Source organism: Podarcis gaigeae, assembly GCF_964106915.1.
Source record: "Podarcis gaigeae genome assembly, chromosome: 12".
Lineage (NCBI taxonomy): Eukaryota > Metazoa > Chordata > Lepidosauria > Squamata > Lacertidae > Podarcis > Podarcis gaigeae.
The window spans coordinates 36570356-36584237 of NC_139688.1; the positions used below are offsets into that span (position 1 = coordinate 36570356).

At 45.7% G+C, this 13882-nt stretch overlaps 1 protein-coding gene across 1 annotated transcript in view; it reads left to right on the plus strand.

Annotated features, from left to right (window-relative positions):
• NFE2L3 (NFE2 like bZIP transcription factor 3) overlaps positions 1–13882 on the plus strand; it is a gene marked incomplete at its 5' end in the record, with an annotated part of 23075 nt that continues 9193 nt past the window's right edge. The window contains 4 exons of the mRNA XM_083706210.1: positions 1–23; positions 1616–2252; positions 11571–11714; positions 13304–13387. Of these exons, the coding sequence (XP_083562336.1) occupies positions 1–23; positions 1616–2252; positions 11571–11714; positions 13304–13387 (888 nt within the window). The remainder of the gene's footprint in view (positions 24–1615; positions 2253–11570; positions 11715–13303; positions 13388–13882) is intronic.

A 13882-nucleotide genomic window follows, 5' to 3' on the forward strand; every position in this document is an offset into this window, starting at 1 on the left:
ATGAGTCAGGCTTACGGGCAACAGTAGGAATAGCCACATCAAAACGATTATGGTGCCCCCCCCCTTCCTGCAACTACCAATCTCTTTTCGAAACAAATGTCACCGTGTTCTATATGCCAATGACAAGCACAGAAAAGGAAGATCTTGACAAAAGATGTCAGAGCCACACACCCAAAAACACCTTGGAAAGTTTCCAAGTAAGGAACTCCCAGGCTGCCATCGGTTGAGCAATTTCCCCAAGCCTCATCTGACTAGCTTTGCCCCATGCAGAGACAGCACTAGCAGGTGAATTATCTGCCATTATGTTTCTTTAGTAACACAAAAGTAAGTTTAATACTAATAATAATAATTTTAAAACCGGGAGGCTGACTATGAGAAAGCTTGAGAAGCCTTAGCAACAGCATCCAAACAATAGTTACCATTTGTAACATTAGGCCTTTCTTCCTGTGGAGGTGAGTAGTCACAGGAAGAACCACTGACGACTACCGAGAAGGCTACGTTTAGGCTGCCTTCTGCAACCTGGTGCCCTCCAGGAGTTTTGGATAAGAACTGTCCTTAGCCCATACCAGCCCAAACATCTGGTGGGTGAAGCCTGGGAGTTGTGGTGCTGAAAAGAAGGCTGTGCTGATGGGTGCCAGTGCTCAAAACATTTGGAGGATACCAGTTTCGTGAAGGGTGTTTAGAAAGTAAAGAAAACCTTTAGGTCCCATGGATTCAGCTGGAGGACTCTAAAAGAAGGAAGTGAAGGCAATGCTGAAGCTATGGAGTAGCTAGCTGGGTGTGAGGCCTCCAGAGGGGTGCCATTGAGGCTCCCAGCCTGCGGGGGGGGGGAGGCTTGCCAAACTACATAGAACTTTCACTGGGGTGAAATAAAGCCTAGTTTCACCCCCTAAGCCACTGGTTCCCAAAGTGGGTGGTACCACCCCCTGGTGGGGCAGTGGGCAAACCTAGGGAATAAACAACTATCTGACTTTTAGAAGAACTCTGAAGGCAACCCTGTTCAGGGAAGTTTTTAATGTTTGATGTTCTGTCGTGTTTTTAATATTCTGTTGGGAGCTGCCGTGGCTGGGGAAACCCAGCCAGATGGGCCGCGTATAAAAAAAAATATTATTATTATCATTATCATTATTATTATTATCATTATTATTACTACTACTATGGGACTTCTGGAAGTGCAAATGACTATCAGACTTTGACAAGCTGGTCTCGCTGGATCAAGTTCATCGATGTTGTTGGATTAATTATACTAAAAGTTTTTAATTGGACTTGGAACAAACGTGCAATTAACTGTTACTGTTTTGGATTGCCTTGTGTTCTTAACTTCCTTCGCGGGTCCTGCAAACCACTATTCTGAACAATGCCTTTTTTTAGAGGGGCGTGTTCCCCAAATCCTCCCGGAGCCTAGAGATGAGCCCTGCTGCAGCCTCAACCTGCTTCATGACGCTCTCTTCCTCAGGCGCTGCAGCAGCAACTAAGCTGTGGTTTCAAACTGGTGTTGACGTTCCTGCATTGCAGCCGGTCGGACTAGATGACCCTGGGGGGTCCCTTCTGCGACTCCTCCTCCGCCACCCGCCTCGCCGGCAATTCCCACACAGGCCTAAACACACGTGCTCAGTTTCTCCTCTTCTCCCGCCCCGCCTCAGCCTTCATTGGCGGCCTCCAAGCGGGGCTGGCTCAAGCGGCGGGCGGTTGGTTGCTGCTCCTCCGCCCGAGACCCGGCGCAGCGGTTCTCCGGGTGCGCTCGCCGCGAGGAGCCGAGAAGAGGCGGGGCGGAGGCGACGGAGTCCGGGTCCCTCCAGTCCCGGTTCCCGCGCAGCGCTGGAAGAAGAGGCGGCCTGAAAGCGCCGGGGAGGCGTTGCCCGGCGAGGCCGGGAGTTCGCCCCCTGCCCGGGGTGCTGAACAACAAGCGAGGAGGAGGCCGCCCCCGAGCAACTCCTGGGCGAGCGCTGGGGACGCCGCCGCGTCGCTTTCCCGCCACCAGGGTGGCCGCTTGGATAGCGCGGGAGGGCGAGCGCGAGGCGCCTCAGCAGCAAGTGGCGCCGCCGCCGCCGCCGCCGCCCCGCGCAGACCTCGCAGGAGGCGGGAAGCGCAGCCGCCAGGAGGCAGCGCTCGGCGGCGGCTCCCCCTGCCCCGGCCGGCCGCCATGGCTGCAGCGGCAAGGCGACGGCGAGGGACTCGAAGCGGTGGCTGCTGCTGCTGCTGCTGCCGCCTCCTCTGCAGGAGTCGGAAACAAGCGCCCCAGTCGAGAAGAGGTAAGGGCTAGGAACCCCTCTCCTCTTCACATATTTTGCGGGAAGGTTTCAAGTGCATACTGGAAATTTAAGTTTGCGCCATTAAGGTGGATTAAAGCAAATCCACTGTTTAAAAAAACTGCCTTTTGCAGGAATGTGACATGGCCTCCCTCCCTAAAATATTCGAGCCCCCCCACCCCAGTTGATGGGCATTGCCATTCAAATGGCGTGCGTGCCCCGCGGCTGGGGATCGATAAACCAATATTTTATTCAAGTTGGCACCCGTGTAAAGCAGCCCAAAGAGACAATACGCTTAGAGCTGCCTTTCCTTTTTACCAGCCTGAGAAGGGAAATATCTGCACCACTTCGGAGGGTCATTGCAGAGCTCCTCCTCCTTTGCATGTTTGCATTTATTTGCTTATTTGTTGCATTTACTTTTCCTAGCTTTGTTTTTTTTAACGAAGAACGCCCCAAATCCCCTCCAACCCCATGCCAAAGTTTTGCTGCGAATTCGTAGTTAACAAAGTGCTTTCCCCTGCCTCCCGGGAGCTCGAAAGTGGTGTATATATACCGTAGTTCTTGGGCACCCCGTTTTATTCACACAGCAACCCTGTGAGGTGGGTTAGTGACTGGCCCAAAGTCACCCAGTAAGTTTTGTGGCCAAGTGGGGATTTGAACCCTGGTGTCTTCCTCGAGTCCTAGTTTGACAATCCTAATCATTACCCCTTGCTGGCCAGTAATGAAGGACCTGGCTTTAAATGCAGGTTCGACATGAGCAAAAGGATACTGAGGATCATTTAAAAAAAAATTCCAGTTTTCATGTATTATCTCTCATCAGTTGAAGAGAGAGAAATGTACAGTATATTGTGTGGGGGCTTACAAAGTAAGAGAAAAGCACAAGACTTTTCTCTTAGTTTGGTAGATGTGGGAGATCAGTTTGACATTGCCAGAATAAAGTGGTGCATTTATGGTCCGTTGGGCCGGGTAGTCTTGCAAGGGATGGAAGTGCTGCAACTAACCCACCTGCCCTTGTTCCTTTGGCTGATGGGAAAGGCTAATTAGGAAATGCCCAGCACCCTAGCCTAGAGCATAGTGGTCTGGCAGGGGGATTGCACTGCACTTGGTGGACCAAGTGCACCTCGTAGCCTTGTACAAAACCTGGCAGAGAGACATGTAAAGTACCAGCCTGTCTGGAAGCTTCATCTTCTGTCGCACAGCGAAATCAAAACCCAGAGTATTCACAGTAAATGAATAAAACTTTACAGTGGTACCTCAGGTTAAGTACTTAATTCATTCCGGAGGTCTGTACTTAACCTGAAACTGTTCTTAACCTGAAGCACCACTTTAGCTAATGGGGCCTCCTACTGCCGCCGCCCCGCCGGAGCACGATTTCTGTTCTCATCCTGAAGCAAAGTTCTTAACCTGAGGTACTATTTCTGGGTTAGCGGAGTCTGTAACCTGAAGCGTATGTAACCTGAGGTACCACTGTATTTCTTTACAAACACATAATGGAGGAGAGCAAAGTAAAAACCAGGCACCCCCAAACTTGGCCCTTCAGATGTTTTGGGACTACAACTCCCATCATCCCTAGCTAAGAGGACCAGTGGTCAGGGATGATGGGAATTGTGGTCCCAAAACATCTGGAGGGCAGAGTTTGGGAGTGCCTGGTAAAAAAACAGAAGATTAGACTAGAGAGCTTTCCGTGTGTCTTCCTGCAATTGATACAATATTTGTACAAGGAATGAGTCATCTACCTGAATGAGTCTGCACTTTTCAGCATTTTCCAACACTTTCCGCACTTTACTGTACAGCTTCTGCTCTCAAAGACCTTTGTCATGTGACATCTTCTGAGCTATAGCCATTGCAACAAGAAGCCATGGATTGCCTTATCCTCTGTGTCACAACTTATCCCTGTTCCTGCATGTGTGGAGACGGGTGAGACCGTTTAGTTAGCCTGCACATGTTCAGCGATGCTCTCTTTTTCTCTTGCTTCACAGGATTTGGGGCTGCAGCCTAGCAGTGTAGACAGATCCCAAGGTGTAAGCTCAGATTCTGTTTATGATAACAGCAGTGCCTGTGGTGAGGCAACTCCCAGCTGCTTTTCCAGTTGCTATGAAATATATCAGGGTGTTGCCAAAACTGCTGGAGAGGTCCTGGGCATTGAACAGAATTGTCTCTGTGCTGGAAGTTGTAGGGTTGGGAAGGGAGAGAGTTGTTCAGGTTCTGATCCTTCAGGCATCTTAGACCATAGCTGTCAACGTTTCCCTTTTTTGTAAGGGAAATTCCCTTATTCCGAATAGGATTCCTTGGAAGAAAAGGGAAAAGTTGACAGCTATGTGTTAGACTATTTCCATATTTTCTTTACACCTTTTTATTACCTCTTCCATCCCCCATACTACTGTTACTTTGGGGAAAATGTGGATCCAAAGCTGTCAGAGAGCCAGTGTGGTGTAGTGGTTAAGAGCGGTAGTCTCGTAATCTGGGGAACCGGGTTCGCGTCTCTGCTCCTCCACATGCAGCTGCTGGGTGACCTTGGGCTAGTCACGCTTCTTTGAAGTCTTTCAGCCCCACTCACCTCACAGAGTGTTTGTTGTGGGGGAGGAAGGGAAAGGAGAATGTTGGCCGCTTTGAGACTCCTTTGGGTAGTGATAAAGCGGGATATCAAATGCAAACTCTTCTTTTCTTCTCTCTTACAAACTCTGCAAACTCTCAGTGGTTCTTGCTCCCAGTGATGACTTGGAGATGATGTCCAAAACAGTCTTAGTCTTATGTCCAAAATAAAAGTGTGCACTGCACTGTGGGTTTGGGAATTTGATGGGAGCTGAAATTCAGAAATAAGAGGGGTCTTTCTATAAAGCTATGATGCTTTAGAATATACATCAACTTTTAAATGTGAGGGCATCTCACTACCATATAAAAAAAAGTTGGAGCTTCCAGCAGTACGCACTCCTAGGAAATAACAATGGTTACCTTTTCAGATTGCTGGTTCACACTCACACAAGCGGCCTTTCTTTAACAGAACAGTTTGTAGGGTGAGGAGACAGTTGTTTCTGCACATATTTTTCTTCCAAAAGTGTTTTTCAGCTTACCTGCTTGCACAATCAGTTCCATCTTTATTTGGTTATGCGAACATCAACAGGAGTTTCTTTTTTCTTTTTTGTTCTGAAAGTTGCATGTTGCTTTCTGACAGGCAATATACCTTTAGTCATTATTCCAACTCTCACTGAAAGGGGAGTTTCCCCATTGACACTAATGAGTACTGGTTTTTGCTTTTTAATAATGGCTTGATTAAAGAGAATGTAATACCTTAAGAGCTTGCAGATCAGCTCTGCTGCTGTGTAATCAAATGTAGCTACTGGAAAGAAGTGTCAGGTTTACACATTGGTCCTAATCCTGCTAAGAGCAAAGTATATTTAAAGTTGATGCAGAAGCACAGTATCTTTTAGTTTATCCAACTAGTCTTTCAGCTGTATTTCACAAGACAAAGTTTGTTGTTGTTTAGTCGTTTAGTCATGTCCGACTCTTCGTGACCCCATGGACCAGAGCACTCCAGGCACTTCTGTCTTCCACTGCCTCCCCCAGTTTGGTCAAACTCATGCTGGTAGCTTCGAGAACACTATCCAACCATCTCATCTTCTGTTGTCCCCTTCTCCTTGTGCCCTCCATCTTTCTCAACATCAGGGTCTTTTCCAGGGAGTCTTCTCTTCTCATGAGTTGGCCAAAGTATTGGAGCCTCAGCTTCACGATCTGTCCTTCCAGTGAGCACTCAGGGCTGATTTCCTTAAGAATGGATACGTTTGATCTTCTTGCAGTCCATGGGACTCTCAAGAGTCTCCTCCAGCACCATAATTCAAAAGCATCAATTCTTCGGCGATCAGCCTTCTTTATGGTCCAGCTTTCACTTCCATACATCACTACTGGGAAAACCATAGCTTTAGAGACCATTTAAAAATTAGAAAACTAGAAGAGCAAACAATGCTAAAATAAGTGTGAAGATAAAGATAGCTTTCCCCCTCACAGAAAGAGGCACATTTTAGTTCATTTAAATCAGTGGAATTAAGCTTGCTTTACTATATAATTGATGGTGGTCATGGTATGTATGTAATATCCCTTCTTATACTTTCCACCAAAAATTATTGTTGAAGTATTCAGACTTAGAGTGTGGTAGATTCTCACAATGCATTCTTATGCTAGTCTCCTCAGAAGTAAGTCCCATTGAGTTCAACAAGATTTCCTCCCAGGTAAGAAGGTATAGGCTTGTAGTCCAAGTTCCTTGACATTGTGGTTCCAGTATATGGTTTATGGATAATCCTCTGGTGCTTAAGACTTTTCGTTGTTGTGTTGTGTTGTGTTGTGTTGTGTTATTCACCTTTTAGTAATGCAAATTTATGTTATGTCTAGTGGGCAGTAAAATTGATACTACTGTCCAGGACACATAACCTAAATGTGCATGCTGCAACTACTTTGAATTTTGTTATATTAGCCTGTACTGCAAATGTAAAAACCTCTGTCAGCAGGAATACACACCTGATTTCTCTTCCACGTTCTGTCCTGAATAATCGTTGGGGCACATCTAGTACACAAGAGGTGCGTAAGGAGAGCTCTGCTAGACCACAGATGAGAATCCTTACTTGTGACAATAGCCAGCAGCAGAGGTGCTTCCACAAAACCCACAAGGAGGGCTTGAAGGCTACAGCTGTCTTCTCCTCAGCAAGTGGGATTTAGTGGCCTCCTGCCCCTCTGAACTTGGAGGTTACATACATGAATAGGCATTGATCAAAGAGGTTTAATGATGGTCTAGACTAGAGGGTCCCCAACATGCTGCAGATAGTACTTCAGATGCCTGGCTGAAACTTGCAAGAAGGTATACTTGATCAGCAAAGCTTTGTTCTTACTCAAGCTGAATGCAACCCATAGTTGCTAAGGGTTTCAACAGCACTGCAATATAAGCAGCAATCCCATGCCATGTGCTTGCATGCTTCAAGATCCAGTAGACTTCAGCGAGACATTTGCAAACAGGTTTAATTATTCAGCCTTAGACTTAGGTTTCAAACATGTACTTGCTTGTTCACAGTGACACTTACTGACAGGTAGAAGAGCATACAATTGTAGCCATAGGAAAAGAGGTGGGGATTCTTTCATTAAAAGCAGCTTGTGAAGAATTGACCATGAGATAAGTGTATTAGACCATTTTATCCAGCTTGCCCTTGACAAATATTTGGTTTTAGGCTCTTAGGACTCTTAGGAGCATAATAATTGTCTTAGCTTTTCGGTTTAGGAACTCTTAAGAGAAGTGTGTGCAAATACCAATGCCTTTGCAAAAAGTAGGTTTTGAGATACAATAAAAATTCTAATCCCTACTTTCAGTTCATTGCCACACTACTTAAAATGCCTACTGTTTCTGTTTTGATATACGTTCCCCCCATTTGTAATGAAATTTTGAGATCTGTTACTTCTGTAGGTAGTTGTAAAACTAGTTTCTCCACCCTAACCTAGAGGGATCTGAGCACTGAAGCAAGAGATGACTAATTTTTAATTCTAGTTAACACCAAACTTCTCTTGAGAACTTCAGCTGGAGTGTCTAAAAGATACACAGGGTGTAAGGGAGGCGGTGGGCCTGTTTAGATGGCCAGCCATCAGAGTCTAATGGATCCTGGTGTCTTCCTGAATGGAGGAATTTTCCAGTGGAAAAAGCTGATGATCCTGTTGAAGCTCTCACTATGGAATGGTGAGATCGGATGTGCAGTTGGCACAATACTTCCAGAATGGCTTCTCCAGCATTGCGGAGCCTGCCTGCCTCCTTGGTAATCTGGGGAGCTCCAGGCTATACAAGCTAGATTCAGACTAGAGCATAAGTAGTGCTCTCCTGATTTCATTCTGAATCTGACCAAGTACTGACCAGGACACATAATTGTGTCTACCATGTGGCAGTGTGAGCTGCGAAGAAGGCTCATTTTGCAGCTTTCATTGTATCCTCTAGTCTAGTAGCTGGTTGGAGAGGTTGCTGTCCCCTGCAACGGGGAGGGGCCTTTGGAAAATTCAAGGACCTGCTGTGACCAGCTGGCTACACATTTTGTGGATAAAGTTGCTTGACTTTGGAGTGGCCTTGATTCAGTGGTCGTTGCAGTTCCAGATGAAGTACCCAGTGCCAGAGTTGGTGAGATTGGTTTCAGTTTATGCAGGTGGCTAACGTAGGCAAGGCTGTATGCTGACCATGCATTCTCTTGACCCTTAACCCTTCTGGGCTTATTAAATCTAGCAGAGGGAGTTTAATTATCTGGCCTAGAGCATGGTCAATGCTTCATTGCATTAGCAATAACTATCAACCAGTTGCAAATACCCGCTTGCTGGGGAAGTGGGTGCAGAGAATTGTGATGGGGAACCTGCAAGCATTTGTGGTTAACACAGATTATTTTGATTGATTCCCTGGGTTCAGGCATGGCCATGGGACTAAGTCTGCCTTGGCTACCCCAATGAATGACATTACAGATAGAGGGACAGGGTATGTGTGAGTTTGCTCCTGGTTTTTGACCTCACTGCACCTCACTGTACCATTCGCTACTGCATTGTCCTCAACCGGCTCCAGGGAATGGGAATTGGAGTCACTGTGGTACAGTGATTTCAGTACTACCTACAGGACCAGGTCCAGAAAGCAGTATTGGGAAAGTGTTGTTTGGCTCCCTGGAAGTTATGCTATGGGGTGCTGGTCTTTAATATCCATATGAAGTCCCTGGGAGTGGTGGTTGGGCATTTGGGGGCAAGGTGCCATCAGTGTGTTGATGACTTTCAGCTCTGTTTCTCCATCACATCTGAATCAGGAGAGGCTGTGCAGGCCCTGGACCAGTGCTAGGCACAGTGGTAGGATGGATGAGTAGGGCATTTTTTTAACATAAGTACGGGCAGAATTCCTTTGCCACAGCCCTTATGACTCCTTCTCACCTGTGGTGTGCGCTTTTGCGTGACCCTATTTTACATTTGGAGAAAACAAAACGCCTATTTAGAAGCTGTTTGCATTCTCATCTGGACTCTGCGATTGTAGATTTGGCCATCCTGTTTCACCCAAAACTTAAGTTTGCTGGCCACCAGTGCAATTTAGGCCAGAAGAACCACCTGGTTCAAGGCATGCTGTCAGTGATTCTGATATTGGTGTTTTGTTGAGGTGCGCAATGCCAAAATGCTGAAAGTCATGCAAAGTGAGAACTGGTGGAAAGTGAGGTCTCTCACTGGTGTGTGTTCCTGAAGCAGACAGCACTGCTCATCCAGAAGCACACTTGCTTGAGAGGCGTTGGTTCACCCAGCGCACTAAGCCAAGCCATTGCTATGCAAAGCAGATTGCACTTGCATCTATGTTGCTCTTTGCTGCTACCGTATTTTTTGCACCATAACACTCACTTTTTTCCTCCTAAAAAGGGGAAATGTCTGTGCGTGTTATGGAGGGAATGCCTACGGGTGGCATGCCTACGGATTTTCCTCCTCTAAAAACTACATGTGTGTTATGGCCGGGTGCGTGTTATAGAGCAAAAAATACGGGTACTTTGCTGCTACTTTGCTGCTGCACCTTGCAAAGCTTAGCCATGGCTTGGCTTCGGGTGCCATTTGAACTGGGATTCACTTCTAATCACAAGCTGTAACCAAGAATGGGAGACCAAGGTTTGCCTTAGTGTGACATGCAAACCAGACACACATACATTTTCTCCTCTGCTCATATTTGATGCAATATCCATTCCTGATTGATTTCTTTTAATCAACATCTCCCTTATGTGATGTTCATTTTACAGTTTTTGGAAAAACATGTAGCTGAGAAGGGCTTGGGGATGTACCAGACCAGCTTGCACCGCTGCAAAAGGTTTTGTGTTTTAACATAAATAGAAACATTAAGGGTTGTGGCGTATATAGGGGAGGAGGAGATGTGGGTGGTGAAGTGTTGTTTTGAAGCAAACATACTTTCTCCAATTAGGTAGGACTCACAGCAGCAGCAACTTTGCACTTAAACAATGAAGCACAGGAATAAAAGACAGGAAGAGGAGAGTGGGTGTCGAGGTAGGGCAGGAGGCAGTTCAAAACGAGGTTCTGTTCCTTACAGTCATTGCAATTAATTGATGAAGCTACTTAAGTGTGCACTTCTAAAAGCAGTCCTTTCAAATCCCTGCTAACAGCAGAGGGCTTGGGGAGAGGGAGGAGGAATGCCTACTGAACTCAAAGCATAAATTCACATGCTGGAAAGAATGATTTTTTTTAAAAAAGAAAAAAACACTGATTGCAGAGCTGAGAGGAAGACCTCCTACAAGCTGCAAAAGGGAGTGGATTGTTCTTTAGCGGCATGGGAATGGGTTTGACAATAACTGCTGAAGAATGCCAAGATTTCCACACCCTTGCTCTTGCTGTCAGTCAGTGGAAAGGGAAAGTTGGCCCAATGAGGCAATGCCAGCATTTGGCTTCTGCAAAGCCTTAAGGCAGGGATCAGCAACCTAAGGCCCATGAGCCACAAGTGGCCCACAAGCCGCCCCCAAACTGAGCCACCCGCTCGGCGAGTCCCTGCGCGCTGCGCTAAACCAGTGCAGTGCAGGGACTCACTTCCACGGCGCCGGAAATCTCGTCTGCACTGACACCAGAAATCGTGTCTGCACAAAAACAGATGCCAGAAATCGCAGGTGTGTGCGTGATCCAGTCCACGGAGGGATCTCCGCTGGAGTGAACTGGCCCAGGTGAGGTAAACCTTGCTGACCTCTGTCTTAAGGGATGTCAAGCAGGAGAGACAGACGTGATGGAGGGAAGCAGACTATGACCAAACATACCATAGTTACTGTGATCATATGCAGAATGTCCATCAGCTTAAGTGTGGTTTGTACGATAAACCATGGTTTCAAAAGTGTTTTAAAACTGCAACTGACATACACCCTTGTGGTCTAACCATGGAAACAGGTGCATAAAGAACAGTGAGATGGGGTTTCACTTACTATTCCCCCCCCCCATAATACAAACGTATGCCTAATATAATGGATCACAGATGGAACCAGATCTTTCTAGTTTAAATGCTTTATTTATAAGACTGAGTGAATATATTTTTTCCCCAATCTTTTGTTGCTGTCTGGTGTTACAGCATTGCCTGAAAAATGTACATTTGAGGTTTGATGGCCACATGCAAAAGAGCTTATTGGACAGTGTGTGTGTCATTGACTTACCAGGAAAAGGGTATGGGGTTGATGGACTGCAACTGATGAACTACTATTAGAGAAACAAAATACTATTCTGACGTATATCATTTCCTAGTATGCTGGTTGCTGACACATTACAGTGCTGAAAATTATTATTGCTTCCTGTTTCTCCTTATATTTACAGGAAGTAGACTTAAAAGTGAGCCAGGAATGTTTGGAACACTGTTACCTTATAGAAGATGAAAACTCAGAATCTCAAGAGGAGGAAGAGAGTAAAAGCGACCAAGTGGATTGGAAAGAGAAGCTGAGTCCAGTTTCCAGCTCTTCGGTGAGAGTCATAAAAGAAGTTGTATTGGGCCATATATGGTTAAGTTCTACTCAGCATAGACCCATTGAAATTAAGTCTTTTGGTAGTCTTGCCCATTAAGGTCAATGGTTCTATACTGAGTATAGAATTCACATTGAATTCAGTCCATTGCCTGGCATCCTAAGTTGCTCTTCCATTCATATATGATGGCGGAGATTCTCACCAAGTCCCCTGCCTCATATCCCAAGGGTCCTCAAACTCACTGGCGTAGATTTTTAGGGGGCTGCAGAAAGAAGGGGGAGGACGGAAGGTCTCTTTCCATAAACAAGACTTCTGTTCCATTCACAGAAGGAAAATTAGAACCCTAGCCATCAGTATTAGTGTTTTTGAAAACTGGTTCAGATATTGATTTATTCATGGCAAGTCTTTATGAACATTTTTGAAATGTATATATTCGCAAATACCATTGTGGGAATAACCTGTCATGTCTTAAAAGATATTAACTTCTTGCTGCACCAGTTACATGGTTATTATTTTCCCCAACCCCAAATTTGTGGTCCACTCTTTTCTCTTTAACATCTCTGAATTATTATTTTTAAAAGTTGATGTTGTTTTGCTTTAAATCATAAAACAGCTTTAGTATCAAAAGACTCTCAGTTCTGACCATTATAAACAATGAAGTTATGAAAGCAAGCATGTTCAGATAACTGCTGTTTACTAAAAAGTTTTACAATGTGGCATTTAAAAAAACAAAACCCATGGAAGTGGCGGCAGCTTGTAATTATCAAACTATTAGGGAAAGTATTACCACTTCCTCTGTAGCTGCATGAAATTCTAATGGAATGGTGAGCCTTAACTGCTAGTCAGGGGTCAGCAAGGTTTACCTCGCCTGGGCTAGTTCACTCCAGCGGAGATCCCTCTGTAGACTGGATTGCAGATGCGCGTGAGTGTGCGCACCCGCAATTTCCAGCATCTGCACAGATGCAGATTTCTGGTGCCGCAGAAGTGAGTCCCCACGCCGCGCTGGTTTAGCACATTGCACGGGGGCTCACCAAGCGGGCAGCTCATGGGCCGGTTAAATGACCCCCGTGGACAGCTTCTGACCCATGAGTCTTAGGTTGCAAACCCCTGTGCTAGATGGAAGACAGCAGCCCAGTTCTGGGGTCCTGTTGTAAGCTTTTAATTGGCTCCTCGTTGTCTGAATCCACTCTCTGTGTGCAGCGAACATCATCTCAGAATGTGCTATCCTATAGTGCTTCTTCACAGATGTACTGCTAGCCAGTTAACTTGGTATGAAGATAGCATGCTTTGTTGTTTGCAAATGTTACTTGCACTCAGCGACATGCATATTTACTTAATACATTTTATATACCACCTGTCAGCCAATTGGTTCCTAGGGCAGTTGAGAACAGGATAAAGGGGTTGTCAGTCTCTTTGAGGCCCCTGGGCACATTTAGAATTTTGAGTTTTGCAGCTGTATACATCTCCTGTGGCTTGAAGTGGTGTCTTTTTCCTGATCCCCCTTACAATTCTACTTACAACTTTCCATTAACAATGGAGACAAGTCTATTAATTGTGGGTTTTTTGGGGGGTGGGTGGGTTTACAACAGACTTACAGAAGCACTACTGGTTCTCCTTTCCCACTGGAAGGTTATTTTCCACTGCCAGCATCACTGACTGAAAATACACTGGAAGTAAGTGTTGCAATATGAGATAGTTTATAAGCTTATGGGCAAACAGTTGGAAGCATGCTTCTACAATAACCCAGTTAAAACAACTTTCTTTCTTGTCAGAAATTCTACAACTCAACTGCAGCATTTTTTTCCTTTACCATTTACTTGCTTCTGAAAAGAGTGATTTGCCGAAGTAGAATCTGAAGAATTGTTTTAAAACCATTACCCCGATTTCTACAGCTCCGTTCTAGGTGTTATGACAGAAGCCTCTGCTTGCAGGAAGCTAAAGTAGTAAGATGAACCTGTAGTGAATGGAAGTGTAGCAACTGACTTAGGGGTGCATTCACCCCTCAATTTGACTAAAGGGTTCCACGTGGCACACCTTTCCAAGGGTGCATGCCAGTGGTAGGTGGAGCAAATGTGACACTTTGCTTTCAGCTGTTGACTACATTTCAGTCAGACAAGATCACTCAAGAGCAGCGTAAGACAAGGTGTGTGACCCGTTGAGAGTCATGA